The sequence below is a fragment of the Rattus norvegicus genome, chromosome 1, assembly GCF_036323735.1.
Source record: "Rattus norvegicus strain BN/NHsdMcwi chromosome 1, GRCr8, whole genome shotgun sequence".
In the NCBI taxonomy this organism is placed as follows: domain Eukaryota; kingdom Metazoa; phylum Chordata; class Mammalia; order Rodentia; family Muridae; genus Rattus; species Rattus norvegicus.
This window is the reverse complement of record NC_086019.1, coordinates 105,471,699-105,496,843: the sequence shown is the minus strand read 5'-3', so window position 1 is coordinate 105,496,843 and position 25,145 is coordinate 105,471,699. Positions and strand designations below refer to the sequence as shown.

Genomic DNA, 25,145 nt, shown 5'->3' with positions numbered 1-25,145 from the left:
CTGGAACTTACTGTCCCCAGTCTCGTACTGGGATTACAGGCAGGTGCCACCATTCCCAGCAGGGACAGTTCCCAGGCAGCATTTTATATCCATTCTAACTATTAAAGTCCACTGTGCGCCTTCCCTCACCACACGGCTCACTCGGATCAGCCATGCCAAGTGTCATGGATGAGCGACCGACTGGCAGTGCCTCTCCTGATCCTTCTGGCGGTTTCTCTAGAACAACTTAAACATCTTTTTTGGTTGTTGTGGTTGTATTTGGTTTTGTATGTGAAATTAGTGGGTGACAGACTTTTAAAGGGAGCGAGGACTAGCTCAGTGGAGGGCTTGCTCAGCACGCACACCCCCGGGTTCATTTAATCTCCAGCATCACATAAACCAAATCGACAGTGACATCTATGATCCAGTCTCTCAGGACAGAGGCAGGAAGGTCATAAGTTCAAGTTCAGGACTAAGGGATTTGAGGCCAGTCTAGGATGTGTGAGACCCTGACACACAGTGAAACCTGTACAAGGGGTGGCATGACCTGCAGAGCATTTACAGAGTAAATGGACAGAGTATACACGTTATGAGATCACATTTAGGCTCCAGCATGTCCTTTTTGAGGGCCTCCTGTGTGTTAGGCACAGAAACCACAGAGCATTGGCCCAATGCAGAGGAGAGGATAGGAGAGTGACAGAGGCCCTCTGCCCTGGGAAATGGGCCCGAGCCTTCTATGCTGTCATGAGTAAAAAGCCTTCAACGTTTAATGTGATTTGTTAGATGGATACTCAAAGAGGCATCCAAGGATGAGCAGCCAGGGACCTGCCTACACCATGCTTTGTGTTCTACCAGACTTCTGGGCAAAACTTGTGAACAAGAGGACCGCTAAACACCACACAGTAGTTAAACACGAGGGCCAGAGGCAGGAAGCCCAGGAACAAGCCCTGTCCCCCGTCTTTGCCACTTATCCTCCCATGCCTCCTCACTTTTCTCATTGACGAAATGGGGCTGAGGACCAAATGGGAGCACCATGTGCTATGGAGCTTGGCAAGTCCACTGGAAGTTAGCCCCAGTCCCCTAAGCTTGTCCAGACTTGGAACAGATAGAACTAAGAACTGGGAGTTCTCAAAGGACAAATAGAAAAATCCAGAGGATGACTGGGGCCGAGCTCAGTGGAGGACCGCTTGCCCAGGATGCACACAAGGCCCAGACATTGATCCCCAGCATTGTAACAAACAAAAGATTATCCTGCCAGATAGAGCCAGGGAGAGCCACAAGTCAGAGATGGCCAGTGGGCAGCCCATCATTTATGGGGTTTGGGGTTTGGTTTTGTTTTGGGGGGGGTTGTTGTTTGTTTGTTTTTGTTCTGTTGTTTTGGTTTTCTGAGACAGGGTTTCTCTGTGTAGCCCTGGCTGTCCTGGAACTTGCTCTGTAGACCAGGCTGGCCTCAAACTTACAGACACCCGTCTGCCTCTGCTTCTCAAGTGCATGCCTGGCTTTCATTTCACCCAATAATAAATGGTTATTAAAGCTCATGGGCAAGATAGCGACATGGCAAATGCAGGTGTCCTATCTCCTCAGCTTCAGCCATCTGCTGCCATGTGAATGACGACCACCACTCTTGAATGGACTACCTTCTTTTAAAGGAGCCAGATATATAGACTGTGGTATAAAGATCTCATTTTTAAAAGTTAGCAACCTTTTCTTTGTTTCATTTTTATTAAACAGTATCAAAATGTCATGTTTGGAGTCTGGCTGGATAGGTGGCCCAGCCCTTAGGAGTACTTACTAGCTGCTCATGAAGAGAACCTGAGTTCAATTCCCAGCACCTACATAGCGGCTCACAACTGTCTTACTTCAGTTCCAGGAGATCTGACAACCACTCCTGGCCTCAGTGGGCACCAGACACACAAATAGTATACACACATACATGCAGGCAAAATACTCATACACATGAAACAATTTTTTTTTAAAGCCAATTGGGGGAAGGATGGGGGCTGTCCCATCCACAGGCTAGGATATGCACTGGTCTTCAAGGTCCTCTGTGGTAGTTTGGTCTGGACAGTCATCAGGTAAGTTTCTGTACTAAACAGAGCATCAGATTCTCCCAACCTCTTCCCTGCAGAACCTCAAGGCATCAAGGTGCACAGGAGAGTCCTGGGAACCCCATTTCTCATCTTCCTACTACCTCCAGATGATTATCCCCAGAAGGTCCATGATGCAAAAGTGGAACAGGCCCAATACAAACCAAAGCAGGCAGTGAGCAGCAAAGAGGACAGTTTTCCTTGGTTTATTTCAAGAGAACAAAGAGTCAGCCATCAAATTCTGTACAAAAACATGGTGTCAGAGTGTAGTTAGGTCACCACCTGGGTCAGCCAACCTCTTTCCCTTGCCTAAGCCCATAGCGTCCCCTTATTTATCAAAAACAGGACAAGCCTACCCTTCCCTCCCCCCACACAAAAAGCTAACAAATTCTGGGGGGGAAATCATGAAAAATTAGGAGACCCTCCTTAACTTTCTTCCTTCTTACCACCGATCCAGGAACTTGAAGGGAACATCGTGGTCACAGCCAAGGTGGGCAGGCAGACATTGGCAGACGTAGTGTTTGGCAACCATGGGGCTGGGGTGGGACCTTGGAGAAGGGGACAGACCTCCACCGGCCCTGGTCCAGAGAACACTCAAAACACAGTTTATAAAAAATCAGGGCCAGGTAGAAGAGAAAAAAGTCATCAGAATCAAAAACTAAATAGTGGAAAGATTTGTTTTTTGTTTTTCTTCTCTAAAAGGCAAAAGGCTACAAACAGCTCAGGTCCTGAGCTCCCCAGGAGAAGGGTCTTCCATGGACCCAAAACCCAGCTGGAGGGGCAGGGAGCCAGGAGAGGTGAGCTCTTCACAAAGTCAACTCTGGATGGGAAGGCTCTTGGTCTCCACAGCCTTTCTCTTCTCTGCCTCCTGCCCTGCCTCGGAGAAGGCTGGTGAGGCCAGGGTTACGCCGGCAAGCTCAGCTTCTTCCCCTTTAGGACTGTGGAGAGAGAGACAAGGTAGGCCTTACCTTCCACCTCCCACCCTGAGCAAGGGCCGCTGTGAGTTGTTCCAGGAAAGGGAAGCCCCAGAACTCTGCATCCTGAACTACTAGGTTGAGTCTAGATCAACCAGGAGTGGAACAAGAATCATGACCTTGTCACACGGCCTGAGCAGAGGAGGTCATAAGCACGCTTTGTTTTGCTATAGAAAGGGGTAGACAGACTGGCAGGGTTGACAAGATTCCCTACCCCTTCCAATGCGCCAAGCCTTAATTCTTGGGCCTGAGTACAACCTGACCTCCAAGCTCTTGTCTTGCTTGTCCCAGACTCTTTGTATTTTTGTGATGCTTAGGCTAGCCTGAAACTCAGCACAACCCTGCCTTAGCCTCCACGGTGCTGGGATAACAGACTGGGCCTTACTGCCTCTTTCCTTCACATACTGATTCCCGGCCTTTAGGTTTTTGCTTAATCATCACTTTAAGATGCCCACAGGCCGTGGTTAAGGCAGGTCCCACCCTGGTACCTCATCCCCTCAAGAATGCATGCCTGCCTTCACCCATTCAGTGCTCCTCTCATCGCTAGAGTCTTCCCATACGGCTCATGCACCACCATCCTCAGCAGGACCTAAGAGAGGATGGGCCTCGGCTACCGTCTCCACTACAGCTGACACGACAGAGACTCAAGAGTTCATACAATGAGATGAATGAATCTCACTGGACAAGAGTCCCTGCTCTGCCTGTTCTCCACTTGTAGTAATCCAGCCTGAGAGTCAAAATTTGAGCCTCAGGGACACAGGGTTTGGAGTCTAAATAGGGGATAGTGAAACCCCCAAAGCCAGAAAAAGAAGCCCCATCCCTCAAGTGATATTTAGGCATAAACAGACCCTGGGCCCATGGAATATAGGAGTGGGGAGGGAGCAGACCTTCCAGCCAGCCCTGCACCCCAGCTACCTTTGGTGATGTAGAGGTAGAAGAAATCGCAGTAGAGGACTGTCTGGACCAGGCCAGCAACAATGGCGATGAGGTCAAAGAAGCCCTCGAAGTGGTAGCGCCAGATCCAGTTGAAGAGATAGAGTGTACGGTAGACACCCAGTGCGAACAGGTAATGGCTGGTGATGGTCTCTGCCTCGCCCGTCTTGCTCACCATGAACAGCTGTGGCAAGATAGCCACTGACTCCAGGTAGATGGAGAAAGTCCAGAGGATCTGCAGAGGTAAGGGACAGGATGAGGCTCTGCCAGCAGCATCACAGGACAAGAACTCAAGATGTGCCCCTCCCGAGTGAGCCCATACTGCCAGGCCACCATCCTGACCTCATCCCAGCCTCTAACTGAAGCCTGAGGTGATCAGACCCTTTCCCATGACCACAGAGCTCAGCAGCAGGGCCAGGGGCCGGGCCAGAGCTCATGCGCACTTTCTACATCTCCACCTCCATGTCTCTGCCTCGTGAGGCAGAGGTAGGTGGATCCCTGAGTTCACTGGTCTACAGGCAAGGATACACAGAGGGACCCCTCCAAAAACTCCAAAATGACATACAGACTGTTATTCCCTTGCTTAAAATTCCTTGATGGCTTGTTACTAGTCAGAATAAAATCTAGACTGAAGACCTTTCCCTCTCTTCCCTCTCTGGGCAGCACAGACCAAGTTTCCTCCTGCCTCAAGGCCTTTGCACTCGCTCTTCCCCAGCTTATCATCCCACTGAGCCCTGCCAACCTCAGCAGCCAGTCACTTCCTGGAAAAGGCCCACCTTGGACATTCTTCCTCCAAGAATCATGACAATTTGCCTTTTTGGATTGTTTTATTTAAAATTAAAGTATGGGGCTGGTGTGATGGCTCAGTGATTAAGCATACTGGCTGCATATCTAGAGGACCTGGTTTTAGTTCCCAGCATCCACATGGCCCTCACAACTGTAACTCCAGTCTCAGGAAATCCAATACCCTCTTCTGGCCTGTGGGGTGAGGTGTATATGCACTACACAGACATACACGCAGGTAAAACACCCCCTATAGTGCTTTGAATATGCTTGGCCCAGGGAGTGGCACTATTAGGAGGTATGCCTTGTTGGAGGAAGTGTGTCACTGTGGGGGTGGCCTTTGAGACCTTCCTGCTAGCTGCCTGGGAGACAGTCCTCCCCTAGCTGCAGTTGGATCAAGATGGAGAACTCTCAACTCATCCCCCATCACGCCTGTCTGGACGCTGCCATGCTCCCACCTTGATGATAATGGACTAAACCTCTGAACCTGTAAGCCAGCCCCAATTAAATGGTGTCCTTTATAAGAGTTGCCTTGGTCATGATTGTCACAGCAGTAAAACTCTAAGAAGTTGGTACCAGGGACTGGGGTATTGCTATGATAGGCCTGACCATGTTTTTGTTTGAAAGAATATGGATTTTAGGACTTTAGATTTGAAAAGCCATGGAATGCTTTAAGTGGGACATAATGGGCCATGCTAGTAGGAATATGGGGGTTAAAGAGATGGCTCAGCAGTTAAGAGCACTGACTGCACTTCCAGAGGTCCTGAGTTCAATTCCCAGCAACTTCTCTGGTGTGTGTGATGACAGCTACAGTGTACTCAGATACCTAAAATAAATAATTCTTTAAAAAAAAAAGAGAGAGGCCATGTTCCAGCCCCAACAAGCAGAACTCCACAGCTTTGGCCATGTGGCTCTGGCTTTAGAGTTCAGAGTAAAAGGGACTGGTGGGACAGTTGATGCTGGTTAGCTGGAGCTCAGAAATTATCAGTGATAGAAAGAGACCAACATCAGTGAGGAGAAATCTGGTAAGTGTTTTCTGAAAGCACAAAGAAGCTGTATCCCAGAGGCAGCCAAAGTTGTACCTGGTGCTGGTAGCTAGACTTGATAATGTGTAAGAATCACCAGGTGTTAGTACTTTTGAAGGTCTGAAGGAGTCATAAAGAGGGGCTGGGGCTTGGCACTGTGAGAGGCCCTGGAAGGCCATTGGTAAAGGTTGAGTCACAGCTGCAGTTGACAGCTCAGGACTGAAGTTGTCATGAAAAGGAACTGAGGCTTGGCACCAGGAAGAGAGTCTATGAGAGGTTATTGGTGAAGCCTAGTTGCTATGGAAGACCCCAGTGTATTGGAGATGCCAGTACCATGGGATGATCACCAAGAACAGCAGCAGCCGTGGAATGGATCAGCCTGAAGTTAGAGTGCTACAGAGGGCAGAGCTGGAGAAGTGACCCAAGCCCTTCGGAGGAGCCCAGAAAATCATGTGTGGATCCCAGACATTGGAACAGAAGCTGCCAGGTTGAAGTTGTCTTGGAGACCCCAACATGTTCAAGATGCCAGAGCCATGGGACGCCTGCTGAGGAAAGCTGCTAACAGGAGTGGAAACAGCCAGGGAAAGTAGTTTGTTGCAGTCAACAAAGCTGAAAGGAGCTAGAGCTCCGAAGAGCGGTTTTACATCAGGCATGGAGATGCAGCGTTTGGAGTTTGCCCAGCTGGGTTTTTGGTCTTCCTTCAGTCTAGTATTTCCTCACTATGACATTTTGTAAAGGTAATGTATACCCTGTGATGTTGGAGGTATGTGATCTGCTTTTTAATTTTTACTTTATAGGGGATTAGAGAAGTGACTGGCTGACTCTCAGAGGAGACTTTGAACCTTTAACATTGTCAAGACTGTTATATGGAGTATGGACTTCTGAAGTTGGACTAAGTGTACTTTGCATTATGCTATGGGTAGGCATGGCCCCCAAAGATTCATATGTTTGAACAAGCCTATGGGGCCAGGGAGTGGAATATAGTGGTTTGAATGTGCTAGGCCCAGGAAGTGGCAACTATTAGGAAGTGTGGCCTTGTTGGAGGAAGTGTGTCACTGTAGGGGTGGCCTCTGAGACCCTCCTCTTAGCTGCCTGGGAGACAGTCTTCTCCTGGCTGCAGTTGGACCAAGACACAGAACTCTTAGCTCCTTTCCAGCACCATGCTTCCTGCCTTGATGATAAAGGAAGGGCTGAACCTCAGAACCTGTAAGCCAGCCCCAATTAAATGTTTGTCCTTTGTAAGAGTTGGCTTGGTCACGGTGTCTCTTCACAGCAATGAAAACTCTAAGGCACCCACACACATAAAAATGTTTAAGAAAAAGTTTATGTGGGGCTGGAGAGATGGCTCAGTGGTTAAGAGCACTGACTGCTCTTCCAGAGATCCTGAGTTCAATTCCCAGCAACTACATGGTGACTCACAACTATCTGTAATGGGATCTGATGCCCTCTTCTTGTGTGCCTGAAGACAGCAACAGTGTACTCATACATAAAGTAAAATAATTAAAAAAGAAAAAAGTTTATGTGTATGTATGTTTAGCTTGCATATGTATCTGTGCCCAACATGGTGCCTGGAGAGACCAGAAGAGAGTGGGTGCTGGGAATCAAACCCCCAGCACTGGAATATCAGCAAGTGCTTATAATGACTGAGCCGTCTTTCCAGCCCTATTTATGTGCATGTGTGTGTGCACCAGAGTATATGTGTGTGTACCACAATACAAGACAATACACTCAGTACAAGAGCATATCAGATTCCCTGACTTTCAGGCAGTTGTTAGCTACAATGTGCTGGATGCTGAAGTCAACCAAGTCTTCTGCAAAAATCAACACATGAAGAGGCATGTGCTCGGGAGGCAGAGCTGGCCACATTTGAGGCCAGCCTGGTCTACAGAGCGAGTTGCAAGACAGCCAGGGATACACAGAAAGACCTTGTCTTGAAATACCAAACCAAACCAAACCAAACCAAACCCGAAACAAGTGATCAACCACTGAACCACCTCTCCTGCACCCTTGTTTTGTTCTGGGGTGTTTGAGACAGGTGGTACTACCCAGCCTGTCAGGCCTGGACCTCACAGAGCACCTCCAGCTTCTCCAGTGCAATGCTCTGTCAAACTTGGCCTCTTTGTTTACTTTCTCAAAGAATCTTGGTCTAAAGCCTGGGCTGTCGTGGAGCCAGCACTGGACCCAGGAACCCGTTATCACTACATACGAGTTAGTCTACTGCACGTGGCATGCCATCCAGTCACGGCTCCTTTCTGTGAATCCTATGAGGCCTGGAACCTGTGTCTTGTTCACCTCAGGGTCCTCAGCACCAGGCACAGCTCCTGAACCAGGGCAATGAGTCACCTAGAGTGAGCAGCTGCAAAGGGTGCCCATGTACAACAGAAGCCCCCCTAAGGGAGCATGGCCAGCCACCCTGATGACCAGGTCATCACAGCCTCTGAAAGTCTCTCTCTGAAAGTCCCACCTGGGGCACACGGTCAGCTACATACCCGAAACCTCCCCTCAGAGAACAAAGGCAGGTGGCAGCTGTGGCTTCTCCCTGGTTGTTTTGGTTTGCAGGAAGGAAGTGAGAAAGACAGGACATGCTGGTAACAACGTCTGGTACACCATGGGACACCAAGTGGCCTCTGCCTTAACATTTCAAGGTGGGTCCAGCTGTGATCCTCATTATACAAATGAGCAAACTGAGGACCCAAGGACTAAGAACCCCACTCCTGGCAGGTGGACTCCAGGCCTGTCCCCTTCCCTGGCTACCCAGACTCCTCCGGGAGGTCTTTCAAGGGATAAATAGACCCATTAGGCTGCACAGCACTCAGCTCTTATCCCTGGGGGACCCTCGGGGACTGAAGCACAGCATTAAAAAAACCACTAAAGTTTGATGTCTGAATTATTTTTTAATTTTTTTTTTTTTTTGGTTTACTTCATGTGTGTTACTGTGGGGGTTTTTTCCCCCTTATTTTGTGTGTATGTATATGTGTGAAAAAGAGACAGACAGACAGACAGACAGACAGACAGACAGACAGACACTGACTCACATAGGCCAGGCTGTCCTTTAACCTGGAGATCCACCTGCTGGATTAAAAGCATGACCCACCATGCTCAGCTACATTTTTCTTTTTAAACGTGTAGCCCAGGCTGGCCTCGAACTCGTGATCCTTCTGCCTCTGCCTCCTTCAGTAAATCCTACCAGTGTGCACCACCACAACCAGCTCAGCCACATTTTTAAATTAATGTATATGAATGTTATGTTCATGCCTGGGGCCACAGAGGTCAGAAAAGGGTACCGGGTCCCCTGGAACTTGAGTTAGAAGGTTGGGATCAAACGGGTAAGCGTGTGAAAACTGGGCTACACCCTTCTGAAGATGCCCTTAGTCACGTCTCTCCAGACCCAGGAATGCTTTTTAAGATTTGTTTTTATTTTTATTTATGTGTATGTCTGTATATCTATAGAAGTGAATGCCACATATACATTGGGTGCCTGTGGAGGACAGAGAAAAAGCATAGGACCCCTGGACCTAAAGTGACAGTAGTTGTGAACGCCTGATCCAGGTCAGATTCTGGGGACCAAATCCTGCAAGAGCCGGGAATACTCTTAACCACCAAGCCTCTCTAGCCTGGAATCTGAACTTCGTTTTGTTTTATTTATTTATTTATTTATTTATTTTCTTTTTTTCGGAGCTGGGGACCGAACCCAGGGCCTTGCACTTGCTAGGCAAGCGCTCTACCACTGAGCTAAATCCCCAACCCGTTTTATTTATTTTTTTATTATTCTTCATTCATTCATTCATTCTTTTGGGGGCAGGATCTCACTATGTATTCTTGGCTGGCCTGGAGCTCACTGAGATCTACCTGCGTCTGCCCCAGATTAAAGAAAGGCACCTGGAGAGCTATGGTGGTACAGGCTTGTAACCGCAGCTCTTGGGAGGCTGAAGCACAAGTATTAAACTGATGGCCATTCTGGCGGGCACAACAAAATCTTGTCCTAGAAGTTATTTCCCCTCTTAAAGTGTACTACTTACTAGCATAGGCTCAGAAAACAGTCACCCTCTCTGCTTACCCCACCTCAGTCAGTCCCCCAACCTGGAAAGTAAGTCCTGTAACCCAGCTCAGCTGTGGCAGGGAATAAATCAACGGTTTAGTAATGCCCTGTGCAGCTCAGTGATAGTGGCGCGTTTGTACAGTCAGGGTCTAGCTGGGCTCCCACCACAACAGCCACCTTGCCTCTGCTACTTCTGGAGCCCATGGGCCAATGTTGACTTTAGCCCGCACAGTGCTCTTACTAATATATTTTGAGCTTTGCACAGTGGCAGTATCACAGCCAATGAAGTTTATCCAAGGTGCAATTATTGCTAATTGAAAACTCTTCTCCTGGTGTGGTATTGAAAACTCTTCTCCTGGTGTGGTAGTGGCACACGCCCTTTGATCCCAGCACTCAAACGTAGGAGACAGAGGCAGGCAGCTCTCTAGAGTTCCAGGGCAGCCTGGTCTACAGAGCAGCCAGGGCTACAGAGAAATCTCTTCTCAAAAAAACAAAAACAAAAACAAAAAAATAACAACAAAAAATAATTTTTTCCCAATATTCCACCATGACCATTGGCACTGGTAATTTTTATCAATCACTATGGAGACATAAAAATAAGAGAGAAGGGGGGCTGGAGAGGTGGCTCAGCGGTTAAGAGCACTGACTGCTCTTCCAGAGGTCCTGAGTTCAAATCCCAGCAACCACATGGTGGCTCACAGCCATCTGTAATGAGATCTGATGCCCTCTTCTGGTGTGTCTGAAGTGTACTCATAAAAATAAATAAATCTTAAAAAAAAAAAAAAAAAAAAAAAAAAAGAGAGAAGGAAAAAGAAATATATCTTGAATATGTGGCTAAAACTTTAAAGCTAGATCTTGTCCGAGGACTCCCAAATTTCAGCTTGTGTTGAAAACCTATCTGACCAGCCAGGGCTGGCTTCCCATAAGACAGGAGTGAGCTGCAAAGGAAGGAGTTCCAGTTGATGGAGGCCAGAGTTGGACACATACAGACCCAACCCTAACACCAAAGGGTTAAAAATCAACAGCTACCACCTGGCGGTGGAAGTGCCATAGAGTGCTAGCCAGTCCCTCAACAAATGCTGACTTTCTCATCTCAAACCAGACCGCTCCAAAAACACTAACCTCCCTCACAGCTGAGAGAGCTGGAGTGCTCAGGGGTGCACAGGACCTAGACTCCATCCCGCACATTACACAAGGGTGCTAAGTGGTAGGGACTAACTTCCTTTTATGGTTGTGTATCCTTTTAGCTGCTGTTAGCTTTTGATGGCTGAGCCATCCCTCCAGCCCCTCATTTCCCCATTTTACAAAAAACCCAAGTGTACATGGGTCCATAGTCCCACTGCTGTCCAGTTGAAGAAGCTTCCAGTCCCTGTACCTCAGCTGAGTCTCTGCATATAACCAACAGGCAACCCTGAACTCAGTAACCCTCTCATGGCCCATCTTACAATGGGGAAACTGAGGCAAAGACAAGACAAGCCACAGGCTGAAGTCATTAAAGTAGAAATAGGAGCTCCCAGCCAGGGGATACGACATACAGCTATCATCCAGGCAATAAAGCAAGAGGATTGCAAGTTCTAGGCCAGCCTTTGAACCAGAGTAAGCCCCTATCTCAAAACACCAATGACTGACAGTGGCTCGAGGACAAAGCACTGGCCTCTCATGCACAAGGCCCTAGACTTTATCTCTAACACTTCCTGAGAGGAAAAAAACAACTAAAATTCTGATGTGGATCTGAGACTTAAATTCAGGTGGCCTCACCTCAGAGCTCGTATTGCCATCCCTAACCCTATCAGCCCAGTTCTTACTGGACATTCGGATGACACAAGGACCGGTTTCCTCATCTGAAAACGGGGTGCTACTCGATGCAGAGCAGCACAAAGTATGCAGTGTTGTGACTGTCTTCACAATGTCTGCCACCATGAACCTAGGCTGGGCATGTAGCTCCTAAATGAGGAAGCCTCAGCAAACTGTGTAGAGGAAAACACCTGACAGAGCCTGCTGTCAGACACTCTGCCCCTGCCCAACCACTACACAGTCCCAGCAGAAACTTACCTCCAGAGGGGTGAAGTCATGGTTAACCAGGAACGCCAAAACAGCAGTAGGAACAACGAGGAACTCCACCCGGAAAGTGTCGTGGTTCCCATCATACGTAGCTTTGAACTTGCTGTAGATCATCCACACCGTGGTAAAGGAACAAGCTATGTAGACCACCTGATAAGAGGATAACAGAGCACCTCAGCTCACAGGTAAGGCCTCAGGTAGTGAGTGAGAAATCATGCTCCCAGCCACCTCCCCTCAGACCATATGTCTAGGCCCAAGCCTCTTTAGTGGCTCCTCCCTGATCCCTGGCCTGGAACCCTGCCACAGGGGGCTGACTGCAACTCTACCTTCATGCAGGTATTGTAGAGTGAAATGTAGTTGGTGAACAGGTCCAGATATCGGGCAGTGAACACCACAGCAAACAGGACTTGGCTCTTCCCTGAAATGCCTGGTTGAGACAGAGAACGAGGGGCAGGGTGGGGGGAGCTGGAGGTGGGCTACTTGGGCAATAATAAACTAGCATGCAGCGCCTGGGCCAGCCGGCTGGAGCTCTAGAAAACAGCGGTCCCCAAAGGCCTTTAAGCCTGAGCACGGCCCTTTCCCACCATCCACAGCCAGGGGGCAGCCGGCCCCAAAAATACTACAGACCGAGGCTCCATCCCAGGCTAGGCCTCGCCGGTACTTCTGTCTCCTTCAGGCTCCCCTGACAGTCTGGACCTACATTGGGACTTAGGAAAAGCCCTGCCTGACTTCAGCCTCCCAGTCGATCACCTTCCTCCGGCTCCCTTCCTGGCCTTCCACAGTCCACGTCACCAACTCCCAGCCACCTCCCCGCCTGCCATGGCTCCTGGTTCCCAGCCCCGGAACACCCATAGCTGTCCCAAAGGGTGCTGCAGAAGGTTGAACTCAGCGCCCGAAGCCACCCCCACCAAAGTATGTGTACCCCTTAGTCTAGGGAAAGGAGTTGACCCCCTGGTGACCCTAGAACTAGAAGAGTGATCCCCAGCAGGCAGTCCGGGAGGACTCTGACCTGCCGAGCTCCAACCTTCCCTGTTCCCCAGGGCGGCCCGCTCCCGCCCCCTCTCCGCGGGGGGAGCTCTCACCCGCACACGATCGGGACTTCCAGATTTTGAGCAGTAACAAGATGATAGCTAGGAGGTGGGAGAGGTCTCCCAGGAATCGGAAGAGGTTCATGACTGGAGGACTCGGGCAGGGCTGAGCTGGGGGGGAGGCTGGCCGGCCGGGCTGCCCCGGAGCTGTGGTGCTGCTGGGCTGAGGGCGGGAGAGAAGCCCTTTGGTAGCTCAGCTCCGGGGAAGGGGCTCTGGAAGGTGAGCCGAGGCCGGAGCTGGTGGTAAAAGCTGGCTGGGAGAAAAAGGAGGAGGGCCGAGGTGGGAAGGGAGGAGTCTGGGCTGGAGCGCCACCCCAAGGGCGGGTTGACTCTCTGGCGCCCTCTGGCGCCTGCCACCTGCCTTGCAGAGTCGTATGCAATAAGCTTTCCTCAGCCTTCTACAATTGCTGGAAGGGTCTTTAGGGCCCCACATTCCCAGGTGCCTTCTCTTTAGTAAAGAACTGTAGAGAGTCCGCCTAACCTCTGCCCTTAAGCAGGAATCCTGGAGTCTGAATTCTGAATCTAAAGATTCTAGCGCTGCCTTGTGTGATGGTGCAACCCAAATCTAAGTACTGGGAGGATGAAGCAGAGGGACTCGAAGTTTCAGGCCCAGGGCTTCACAGTGACCGTCTCTATTCCTGAACAAATTATTAATTCTAATATTAGTAGTAACAACAACTACAGTCTTGGAGATTAAGAGGGTAGACTTCTGGCTTTGTCTGTGATCTCTAGTCCCAGTTCAGTGAGAAGACCCAGGCCTCACTGCCACACACCCACAGGGATCCAAACCGAGACTACTGTCTCTACAATCCTATCCCTGACAATCACTTTATTGCTCAACATTCTAACCTGGGAATCCACATCCGTAATCCTATCCTCCTTGTAAGACCAAAATGTCAGGCCCTGGCTCTTTCAGAAACAGTCAGCATGACCTGTATCCTCCCAGATCTTAGGGCACAAGAAGCCACTCCAACAGTGGGCACGAGGGCAGAAGTCTGATACGATTGCTATAAACCTAGGTCCCAGGCCCTGCTCCAGAATTCTTCCCTCTACACATTCATACTCTCCTGTCTCTTCCCCTCCTCCCCCTCCCTCCCCCACCTCCAGCTTCCATTTACAGTGACCCAGGAAACCTGAAGCACACTCCTCCCATGTTACAGATACTAAGGACTGTCCTACCAGGGGCAAGATGGACAGCACTCAGAGACCTCAAAGGCAGGGCTGTGGTATAGGCTGTTTTCCTCCAAGGAACTGAGTACTCATGGCTGTGAGAGCCCAGTCCTTCACCGATCAAGTGATCCCTCAGTGAAGAACTCACGCAAGATTTGGTCTGACAGAAAAGGACTAAGGGGAGCCTGTGGTCTGAGAAAGGAAGGCTGGGACCTAAGATTCTGGCTCTGAGAGAACAGGGCCGGCATTGGTCCCTAGATCTGAGACAGGAGATCCAAAGCTTGGAGTCCAGGGAGAATCTGAACCCCTGGTTTGGAGGAAGAATGGCTGGGATCTAAACCCTAGGTTACAAAAAATAATAGTGCCAGAGTCTGGGTACCTAGGCCTGAGAGAGAAGGGCTGAGTGTGGACATCTGGGTCTGGGGGAGGAGGGAACTTGGATCCAGCCCTATCAGCCTAGGGGGAAGAACTAGGGTCTAGCCCCTTGGGTATGAAGGAGGTGGACTGGCATCTGGATATCTGGGTCCAAGGGATAAGGGACTTGAAGTCTAGACTCCTGGCTCCAAGATAGACAGTCAGCTTGCATCCTGCCTCTGGGACCATAAAACTCACAGGATGGGTCTCAGTATGGCGGATGTTGAAGTGCAGAAGAGGGAAGGGGCAAGTGGCAGTGACTCCAGCCCTCTCTCTAGGTCTCAAACTGTCTGTACCAGACAGTGTCCTTCCTTGTCCATCCACCTCTGCTTCCTCCCATTTCATCGCAGCCCCTCGGTCCCATGTCCCATGAGAAAAACAGAGGTTTCAAAAAGGGGTAAGGGCTGGCCCCCTCCCTCAGACCTAATGGGAGGAGGGGTCCCTAGGGAAGCCAAGAGGGGGGTGGCTGTGGGTCTCCTGGCAGGGAGGGACGGGGACTGAATGTTAATCGCATCCTGAGTGAGTGTGCGAGAACAGCGAGTGTGCGAGTCCCTCCCGCTCTGGCTCCTGCAAGCCGCGGCCGCTGCCGTTGCCACCAGCCACCCTCCGCCTGCGCCCGCAGCCTCCTCGGCCAGCAGCGCCCTGTTGAGGGGTATCAGCCTGGGTGGGTCCGCCTGGCCCCCAGGGGTCTCTCGCGCTACAGCCATTTGCTAGGTGAGGATGTGTGTCTTGGAGTGAGGCTGGCTGGTGGGGGGGGTGTGTCTGTAAGGGCTGCAGCGGCGGTAGCTGAGGGAGGAGGGGTCTGTCTGTCTGGACCGACCCTGAGCCTCCTACCTGCATCTCGAGGGGCCCCCAATCGGTTCCTTGAGCTCCCAAACCTGAATGGATGGTGTGCACCTGGGTTCTGTGCCTCCTGCCTGCATCCAGCCGAGTGTCTGTGTGTCCCCGGATGCCTGTGTCCTCCTGTCTGTCCAAACAGCCACTGAGAGCAGCGACAACACGCCCATGTTGGGGCCCTGCGCAAGCGTGTGTGTGTGTGTGTGTGTGTGTGTCTCCCTCATCAAGCTCCGGGGGTGTTGAGGGGGAATCCCGGGGAAGTGAGATTGTATGTGTGAGCATCTGCATGTGTGTTTCTGCCTGTGCTTGAGAGTGGGGGAACTAACGGGGGGGGGGGGTCTGGAGGTGGCCAAGCAAGGAATGGACAAGCAGTTCCCCTGACAGGCAGCCTCACACTCCTTATAAAACATACACACGAGCCATTGGCTTCAGAGGTGACCCAGACAGACAGACAGAGACAAGGGAGGGGGTGCTGTGAGCACAAAGGGGGTGCCAATAAGCTAGGGAGAAGTAATGGGACATGCCAGCCAGGGGAGGAGCCCAGACTGAAGCCGGCAGAGGGGGGCACCCCAGGTGGGTGGAGGGGGATCCCCATGGGGTCAGGCCGCAAGAGGACACCCCGACAGCCTCCGCAATGTCCGGGGCCCAACTTCCAGCGCAACATGTGTAGCCTCATCCTTGCCTAGTCTGGTGGCCGCAACCTTGGGGGACAGGGCAGGGCAGGATCAAGAAGAGGAGGGACAGAGCCGGGACAGGCAAAAGGTCCCCGCCACTGCTGCCTGCACTGCTGCTGCTGCTGCTGCTGCCTCCGCTGCCGCCCTGGGCCTGGCCCCCAACCAGCTCCCCAACACTCTACGGAATCTTTGGGTCTCTGGACGCTGGTTCCGGTCCTGGCCCCCCAGCAATTTCCTCCAAAGAACAGGGTCATGAAAAGGTAAGGCTGGGCAGGGGATGCAGGGGTGGGGGTGGGGACATGGCCCCCTCCAATCTAGGGCAGGGAAAGTTGGCCAGGGACCTCAAGGAGGGAAGGGGTTTGAATGCAAGCAAACCAAATGTCTCTGCCCCCTTGTCCCTCAGGGGCTGTCTTCCATCTGCTTGTGCTTGCTCTCTCTTTCTCACTGCCCCTTTCCTGGATTTCTACACCTCAAAACCACCCAAGCCTTCTATTCCTCCCACAGGCGTTACCCTGTCCCCGGCTTCCCATAGCTGAATCCCACCTCTGTCAGTCTCTCCACCTCACCTTCTCTATACCCCTCCCTGCATCAGTCTCCCCATGCCTGGCTATCCCTCTCTCCTCTCGCTTTCCCCTCCCACCTCGGAGCTATGAGTCTGCTATTAATACCCCTGCCAAGGACCTTGAGGGCGTCCAGTGACCGGCACCCAGCCCCAAGCAGCCACCCCTTCCTCAAGGTTCTGGAATGCCCTTCCAGAATTGGGATGGGGACGTGTGTGTGTGTGTGTGTGTGTGTGTGTGTGTGTGTGTGTGAGAGAGAGAGAGAGAGAGAGAGAGAGAGAGAGAGAGAGAGAGAGAAGTGGAGGGACAGGAAGCTCTCTGCAGCACAATAAGGAGAAGCTGTTGATCAAAGCTTCTCCCCATTCCCATGATGGATTAGGGGGCAATGGAGACACTGAGACCCTCTTCCTCCTTATACCATGGATAAGATATGAGGGGAACAACTGGGAAGGCCAGAGCTAGTGAGCTGCAAGGGTGTTGGGACTGATGGGGTCTGAGGCAAAGGGGGGGCTCCTTAAAGGAGAACAAGACAGGAACTAAGACTCTCAGGTGTTGGGACGGGATGATGCCAGGATGCCTGGGCCCTAAGAAAGATGAGTGGGCTGCAGTGCTGAGTGATTTGGGGTACCTGTCCGTCAAGTTCAGTCAGGAATTTAGGAAGGGCAAGCACTCCTTACAGAGCAGGCTGGGGGCTGGGGTGGGGGTTTCTTAGGCCCCTCTAGGATGGAAATAAAAGGCTAAACTCACAAGGTGGAGGTTGGTATGGACTTTGCCAACCCTGATGTGAGCTCTGAGGACTTTGCTTTCAGAGAACTGATAATAGGGTATGAGGGCTGGGTAGAAAGGTTGCCCTCAAGAGCCCTTTATGTGAAAACACTGCCTCCCAACAGGGGTGGGGCTGAGGCTGCCCTCCTAGGCCTCACAGTGACAAGGACCTTGGACCCCCCAAAAAGCAGAGGCCAGGGTCTGAGAAGTGGAGGAGGGGGCTGATGGCTGAGCAGCCACTAGGAAGGGAGAGAACCAGTATTAACCCCGCGGGGGCCAGGCCACAGCTGTGTGTTATTTTGGGGAGAAAGGGGGGCTATTCTGAGCAGGGACTGAGCCAGCTGCTTGGGAAGGGAAGGCAATGGGGAGGAGGACAGGGGGAGGTATGGCCTGCAGGAGGGGGCACTCCTTCCCCTGGGGAGACAGGAGTCCAGGACCTCCAGAAAGGTGGGGTGCTGATTTGGAAGATGAGGTCTCCAGCCAGGGCAGGGGTTGTGGGCCTTTGCCCCAACCCTTGCTGTCTAGAGTGGACTGGCCTGTGCTACCATGGCAACCAGACAGGAGACTGACAGCCAAGAAAGAACCCTTCTGTATCTGGACCCTGGCCCATTCAGGAAGCCCCCAGTGCAGGCCCTCGGAGCTTTATGGAGCAGAGATCAGGTCCCCAGAGCCCTCCTCAGGTCTCATACCCAGGAGCCTGGGATACTAGCCCACCCACTCCAGGCAACTAGTATTCAACAGGGGCCACCAGAGGCAACACTCTTCTTCCTTTAATTTACTAAATTGCTCTGGGCTGGAAGCCAGGGACCCCCCCCAGCTCTCCACAGCTGTGCCCCCAACCCCAAGACTGGCCTGTGACTCAGTTTCATCAAGAATGAAAATGAGGGGGCAGGGACAGGAGGAGGGGGCTAATGGCTTGGGGCGGTGGGTATTTTCTCTCCTTGGATACCCAACTAATTTCTCCCCTCTCTCTCCCCCCCCACACCTGGCCCCCTTTCCCTCTCCGGTGCCCCCTTTCTTTCGCCCTTTTATTCTCATTCCCTCACCACCTGGCTCTGCCTGGCTTTCATGTATGCTGGGCACCTCCCGGGTGGGGGTCCGGGCTTTGCCTTGCCTCGCTATTTCTGTCTTCTCTGTCTTCCATTTGCTCTGCTTGCCTTTCTCCCTCTCCACTCCTTCTTCCTGAGGTTGGTGTGTGCCTGACTCTGGGTGTCTGTGGGTCCCTGACTTGCCTTCCATACCCCCCAACTTTCTCATCTCTCCGCCTCCCTGTATTTCCCTCCGCATCTCTCCTCGCCTCACTACCATCCTCTGCCGTGCTCCCTCTCCTGGGTCTGTGTCCCTGTGAGCCTTGCCTTCCCATCTCTCTTCACTCTTTCCCCTCTCCTTGACCATCCTTCGCTGTCCCCCTCTCCTTTGCTCTCACTCTGGTTCTGTTCCTGGGTTTTTGTCCCATCTCTGGGTCTCTTTCCAATCTGTACGATCACTGTCCATTCCATCCCCGCGTTCTCCCCCCACCCCTTACCTCTGTATCTTCCCTGACCCCATTACTCACCCCCTCCCGCCTTTGTGCCTCCTGGTTCCCACATTCCATCCCTCCATCTCACCCCCCCCCCACCCTTCCCTCTATTTGGGTTCCATCTTTCCCTTCCACTCCCTCCACTGCCTTTCCCGCTGTCTCTTCTTGTCTCTGGTCTGTGTCTCTCTCTTGCCTCTTTCCTTCTATCTCTCCATTTCTTCCTGTCTCTCGCTCTTCATTTGTTTCTCTCTATGCTTCTGCCGCCGCTCCTTCTCTCACCCAACTTTCCCCTCTCATCCTGACTCTGCGTCTCCCTCACTATCTGGGTCTCACTGTCTCTGTCACCTTCCCATCTCTGTTTCTGGAGCTCTGTCTCCTCCCTCTGTCTCGCTCTCCCTTATCTCTGTCCCTTATCTCCGTTTCCCTCCGTGTCGGCCCCTCCCTCTCTCCATCACCCAACCTTCCCTTCTCGCCCCGTCTCTCCTGTGCCTCCCCTCGGGCTCTGCCCTCGCCTCCCGTCCACGCAAGAGGCCGCCCGGCGGGGCCCGCAGGCGATGCGCGGCGCCGGTGGCCCCCGCGGCCCTCGGGGCCCCGCTAAGATGCTGCTGCTGCTGGCGCTGGCGTGCGCCAGCCCGTTCCCGGAGGAGGTGCCGGGGCCGGGCGCGGTCGGCGGGGGCACGGGCGGGGCGCGGCCACTCAACGTGGCGCTTGTCTTCTCCGGCCCGGCATATGCGGCAGAGGCGGCGCGCTTGGGCCCGGCCGTGGCAGCGGCAGTGCGCAGCCCCGGCCTGGACGTACGGCCCGTGGCGCTGGTGCTCAACGGCTCCGACCCTCGCAGCCTTGTGCTGCAGCTCTGCGACCTGCTGTCGGGGCTGCGCGTGCACGGCGTGGTGTTCGAGGACGACTCGCGCGCGCCCGCCGTCGCGCCCATTCTCGACTTCCTGTCCGCGCAGACCTCGCTGCCCATCGTAGCCGTGCACGGCGGCGCCGCGCTCGTGCTCACACCCAAGGTGCGCGCGACCGCGGGGGGGGGCGGGCCGGCCTCGGAGTGGGGCCTTGCAGCTCGGAGGCGGGTCTTGCGGCTCGGGGGCGGGGTCTTGCGGCTCGGGGCGGGGCCTTGTGGCTCGGGGTCCGGGATCAGACGTAGTTTTGATTAACTTGGGGCGGGTGGTTCGTCGAGGGGCAGTGCCTGCGTAGGCTGAAGGGGAAGACTCTGAGAGGCGGACTTTGAGAGACGGGACCTACTAGGGGGTGGAGCTGTCCGTTGGTCAGTTTCCAGGTTGGTGGTTAAGACTCAAGTCTATATAGTGAGGAGTCTGACTTGAACAGATGTGCTCTATAGGATTCACAGAACCTTTCAGGGGTCACCTACAAGGGTCAGACCAATAATCAGGAAGGAAATGGGTTACAGTGAGTACTGAGAAAAGAAAACAATGGCAGAAGAGATAGATTTTAATGAGTGACCACAGGGTCAGAAACTAGAGTTATGGATCTTGGACCAATGAAGGGAAGAGTCAGTGTGAAGGGAATGGGGTTCAGAAAGAGGTGGGGTCTAGTGAAGAAGCTGTGTCCAGGAAGGCAGAAAGGTGAACCATGGGAGAAAAGAATCAGGTACTGAAGAAGCACATGGTGGGTGGCTCAGGTGGAGACTGGAGCCTAGAGGTCTAGGAATGAGAGCAGAGCCATGCATTCTGAGAGGTGACCGATGAAAGGCAGGCTAGACCCAAGGACCTGGCTAATGCTCAAGGGAGGAGACAGGAGGAATCCAGTGAAGGCTGAGGGAAGGCCCACTCCAAGCAATGTAATGAAAGGACTTTGCCGAGCGAGGAAGTCAGCCCTTGGAGTGGGGTTTGAGAAGAAGCTTGTCAAACGGTAAACATGTGGAAATGAGGATCTTGAACTCAGAGAAAACCAGAAACTTAAAGTGGAGTGGAGAGAAACTGGCCCTGATAGGTTAGAGAGAGGCTTTGGTGGGGCCCATGGGTTGTGGTAGACATTTGGTACCAAAGAAGAGCCGTGGACTAGCCTAATTTGCAGACTAAGATGAAGGCTGAGAAGGGGTGTACTAGATGCAGAGCAAGTGAAACCTAGAAGTAGGATTTGCTGAAGGATGGAGCCGCCTAGGTGGATGGAACCTAAACCAGCCAGTTGCCAGCTAGGAAGGCCTGTGGCCTTGTTCCCAGAGCACCATTGCATCCCAGGGCCCTCAGGTCTGTCCAAAGCATTCTGGGAAAGACCTCCATCTGGCTTATTTGTTCTTGGCTAGATTTGTAGGCCTGACTGCTACCTCCATAGAAGGCCGGCATACATGCTTCCATTGCTGGTGACTGTGCCCCCACTGAAAACTGCCATCCACTTCACCCATGTACAGCCTGTCACCTCCAGGGACACGTAGAGTTCCTTCATTACCCTTGGGTGGGAGAGCATTATCTTTGCTGCTCCAGCTGTGCTACAAGGAATGGCAAGACCTTCATTTCCCTTCATACCTGCTGAGGGGTGAGGTCTTCCATGAGTCTCCACTGCATGCTGGGAAGCTCCCTCTTTTCAGGACAGCTGTCTTGAACCCAGCACAAGGAGAAATCCCGATTGGACTGTTGTTTGCATGGAGTTGCAGGAAGGCCTGTGAGGCCTGGGACCTGTTTAGTTAGGTTTGGGATTATAAAACTGAGTTGGGGAAGGTCTGGCTATATGGAACTTGTGCTCTAATGAGAGAGACAAACTAGGCAACAGATAGTGAAATCTGCCCGAAGGGAAAGCAGGAACGACTGAGGCTAAGGCTCCAATAGATGGTAATCAAGAGAGGTCTCCTGAGGAGGTGGTGTCTGCACCGGCCCTGAGGGATAACGAAGGGGAGCTAGGCAGGGAGGAGCTGGGGAGTATGTCCCCACCACCACCCCCAAGAGGGACAACTGCTAAGGGCAAAGCTTAGAAGCCTTATGTGTGCACACAGAACAGGGCAGAGTGGCCACAGCCAGTGAGAGCCAGGACAGCAGATGAGCTCAGACTGAGGCTTGGTTCACGTAGGGCCCTGTGCATGGTTTCGATTCTAAAGCAGACTCATTGGAAGGTTTTCAATTGAGAAGAGATGTGTTCCAGTTAATATCCCCGAAATGGTCCCTTCGGTTGCTGTTTGGAGAACAAACTCAAAGACGTGAGCGGGATAAAGAACCCCCAGAGAGCTGCAAATGTCTAGGCAAGAACAACCATCATGGCAACAGGGGGGGGGGTGCGGGCGGGGCCATGGATCAGGTTAGAGCACCTAGCCTAGAGGTCTTGGAGCTGGCTTGCATGGAAGTGTGAGGGAAACAGAAAAGGACGGAGCTGGGGCTGTGTTCTTGCTGCTATAGTGCTTGCCTAGCACGAATGAGATCCTGGGTCCCACGTCCATGTGCATACCTGTAAGCCCAGCACTCTAGAAGGGACAAGAGAGCAAAAATTCAGGGTCATCTTCTGTCTTATTTGATGATATATGAGATCTTAAGGGGAGGGAGGGAGAGAAGGAGGAGGTTGGCTGGTTCTGCTGTAAAGGGGAGAAGGGTTGAAGAGAGTCAGGAAATTGCTTTTGACATGCTGGTTCCTGAGATTCTTGTGGAAACCCTGGGCTGGGGATGGAGATGAGAAAGTGGGGTTAGTTTGTCTGAAGCTTGCAGGAGTGGTTGTAACCAAAGATAAGAGCCTTGGGTACACTCCACTGAACGCCTGCTGGGATGAAGATGGCCAGGGCCTGCTCCATCCAGCAGGCCTCTGCAAAGCCACAGGTGGCTGTCAAGCACGTGCATGGTGCAGCTGAGGAACTATTTTTTTTTTCAGTTTTATTTCATTTTAATTTGAATAGCTACACGGGGCTAGTGGCTACCATGCTGGATAGTGCTGGAGGCAATATTTAAGCTCACAGATCTAAGTGACAGAGAGGGGACAGAAAAGGAAAGAGAACATCATTCAAACACTCTTATATTTCTTTAGGGTCCTGACTGAGGAACAGAGGCCAGTAAGAGAGACAGAAATGGGGGACATGGGGTCAGGAGGGAAGGAAGAGTACCCTTCAGCATCCTCACTGCATGCTGGGAATTGTAGTCTTGCTCTTTGCAACTGTGCATCAGGGATGCTGGGAAGACACGGGATGAATTCATGGTGGTGATATCACATGCAGCCACAGATAAACACTCAAACCTCAGCAGCTCACCCTGTATGTGTGAAGTTTCTCATTCATACAAATCCAAATAGGAAGTCCTGACTGGAGGTAGGCTCCTTCCATATGCTGAGTAGCACAGGCTGCATTCCCCCTTTAACTGTGAGACCCTACGTCTTCTGGGTCTCTACAGCTGCCCTCAGACAGGAGATAAGGTTCAGGGTGAGCTTTTTTTAGGTGAACCTGAAAGAACTCAGTTATGTGGCTAAACGTGACCTAGAGGAAGCCAGTGCCGCAGAAGGAAAAGGTGCCAGGCCTGGTGAGCAGCCATAGTGGAAGTTGTGGTGGCACTGGCTCAGGCAACTATGGTTCGCTCACTAGTCCTCCCTGTTCCCACAGGAGAAGGGCTCCACCTTCCTGCAGCTTGGCTCCTCCACAGAGCAACAGTTGCAGGTCATTTTTGAGGTGCTGGAGGAGTACGACTGGACATCCTTTGTGGCAGTGACCACGCGTGCCCCAGGCCATCGGGCCTTCTTGTCATACATCGAGGTGCTGACTGATGGCAGCCTGGTGGGCTGGGAGCATCGAGGAGCGCTGACACTGGACCCCGGGGCGGGTGAGGCTGTACTGGGCGCACAGCTCCGTAGTGTCAGTGCGCAGATCCGCCTGCTCTTCTGCGCCCGCGAGGAGGCAGAGCCTGTTTTCCGGGCAGCGGAAGAGGCCGGCCTCACTGGGCCTGGCTACGTCTGGTTCATGGTGGGACCCCAGCTGGCTGGAGGCGGGGGCTCCGGGGTCCCTGGGGAGCCCCTTCTTCTGCCAGGAGGTTCCCCACTGCCTGCCGGGCTGTTTGCAGTGCGCTCTGCTGGCTGGCGTGACGACTTGGCACGTCGAGTGGCTGCTGGTGTGGCGGTGGTGGCCAGAGGTGCCCAGGCCCTGCTGCGAGACTATGGCTTCCTGCCTGAGCTGGGTCATGACTGCCGCACCCAGAATCGCACCCACCGCGGGGAGAGTCTGCACAGGTGATTGGCGGGAATACTTGGAGTTAGCATGTTTTAAATAGGCAGAGCTTCTGAGTTTGTTTGCTTGTTTGTTTTGTACGTAAAAAACAGTGACAGTTGAGAGCTTCTTAGGCTGGATAAAACAAATCACTGTGAGGTGAGTCTCAGGGATAGCAAGACCCAATAATTGAGATCGAGCAGCCAGTGCAAGGCAGAAGTTTGTTCCTCTGTCACATAACAGCCCAGAGATAAGTGTCTGGCAGTCCTGATTGTCAGGAAAGTGGGGCTCCATGTAGTAATTCAGTGCCTCCCTACTCTCCATAATAGAAACAGGGTTGTAGGCGTGGCAGAATGAGCCTAGTCTAGGGAAGAGGGAAAGCCGTGGCAGAGAGCAAGCACATAACGTGGAGGACACAGGGCTCACATAAGTGAAGTCATTGTCACATGGTCAGGACTGACATACTGGTTGTACAAGGCACATTCTTTTTGGTTAAATATCTTCACTGATTGGGTAGGCTCCCAGCCTGGTTGGATAGTACCTGTGCTGTGCTGACTGTTAGATATTTTAGTGCCACCCCTGAATGTGGCCTGGATGGGTGGCCAAGGAGGCTGGCACCCTTGTTGTGGCCATAGGTCCAACTTACACCCTGTGATGTTGGAAGGAAACTCAGTGTCACAGCATCTGTAGCCCGTGAAGCTTTGGGAGTGGGGACACAGCGCATGAAGAGCAGAAGGAACGAGTCTGGGAGGGGGCAGTGGGTGCAGAAGAGGACCTAAGGGGTGGGGGAAGGACAGACAACCAAGCTGGGACCCCAGAACAAGAGGGTGAGATAAAGCATCCCGTGTTCATAAATACCGAGCGCCTGCCAGGAACTAGGGCTCACGCTGGGCCCCGGGAACACAGGGATGAATAAGACCACAGATTTCTTCAAAGAATGCAAGGACCTAAAGAGGTGACATACAGGGACGGGAATAATGGCCACACAGTGTGAGGCTTGCAGTAATGGAGATAGCAGCAGCCTTGGGGAAGGTGGGGGAGGAATCCTGCCCAACCAGGACAGTTTTTGGTCACAGAAAAGCAGTCTCGTTTAAATTTTCCCAAGAGAAAGA

General features: G+C 52.4%; 2 protein-coding genes and 1 pseudogene across 7 annotated transcripts in view; 2 read left to right on the top strand and 1 right to left on the bottom strand.

Moving 5' to 3' along the window:
- Window positions 1–2,256: 2,256 nt before the first annotated feature.
- On the bottom strand, window positions 2,257–13,246 carry Kdelr1 (KDEL endoplasmic reticulum protein retention receptor 1). 2 transcript variants are annotated; one of them, NM_001017385.1, is made up of 5 exons: window positions 12,964–13,143; window positions 12,208–12,308; window positions 11,873–12,031; window positions 3,956–4,208; window positions 2,257–3,004 (listed from the first exon to the last, which is right to left on the bottom strand). In NM_001017385.1, the coding sequence occupies exons 1-5, from the start codon at window positions 13,052–13,054 to the stop codon at window positions 2,970–2,972; spliced, it is 639 nt and encodes a 212-aa protein (NP_001017385.1). In that variant the 5' UTR covers window positions 13,055–13,143; the 3' UTR covers window positions 2,257–2,969. The 2 variants fall into 2 exon arrangements, with proteins under 2 accessions (NP_001017385.1, XP_063122889.1); XM_063266819.1 differs by having other exon boundaries at window positions 2,257–4,208; window positions 12,964–13,246.
- LOC134485295 (U4 spliceosomal RNA) lies at window positions 10,074–10,152 on the top strand (annotated as a pseudogene).
- A 197-nt stretch (window positions 13,247–13,443) lies between the features above and the next one.
- Window positions 13,444–25,145, top strand: part of Grin2d (glutamate ionotropic receptor NMDA type subunit 2D) — a 40,084-nt gene continuing 28,382 nt past the window's right edge. For 2 of the 5 annotated variants that reach the window (XM_039095535.2, XM_063280711.1), the window contains exons 1-2: window positions 13,444–19,918; window positions 23,437–24,056. In XM_039095535.2, the coding sequence (XP_038951463.1) occupies window positions 19,463–19,918; window positions 23,437–24,056 (1,076 nt within the window). In that variant the 5' untranslated portion in view covers window positions 13,444–19,462. 5 annotated transcript variants of the gene reach the window in all.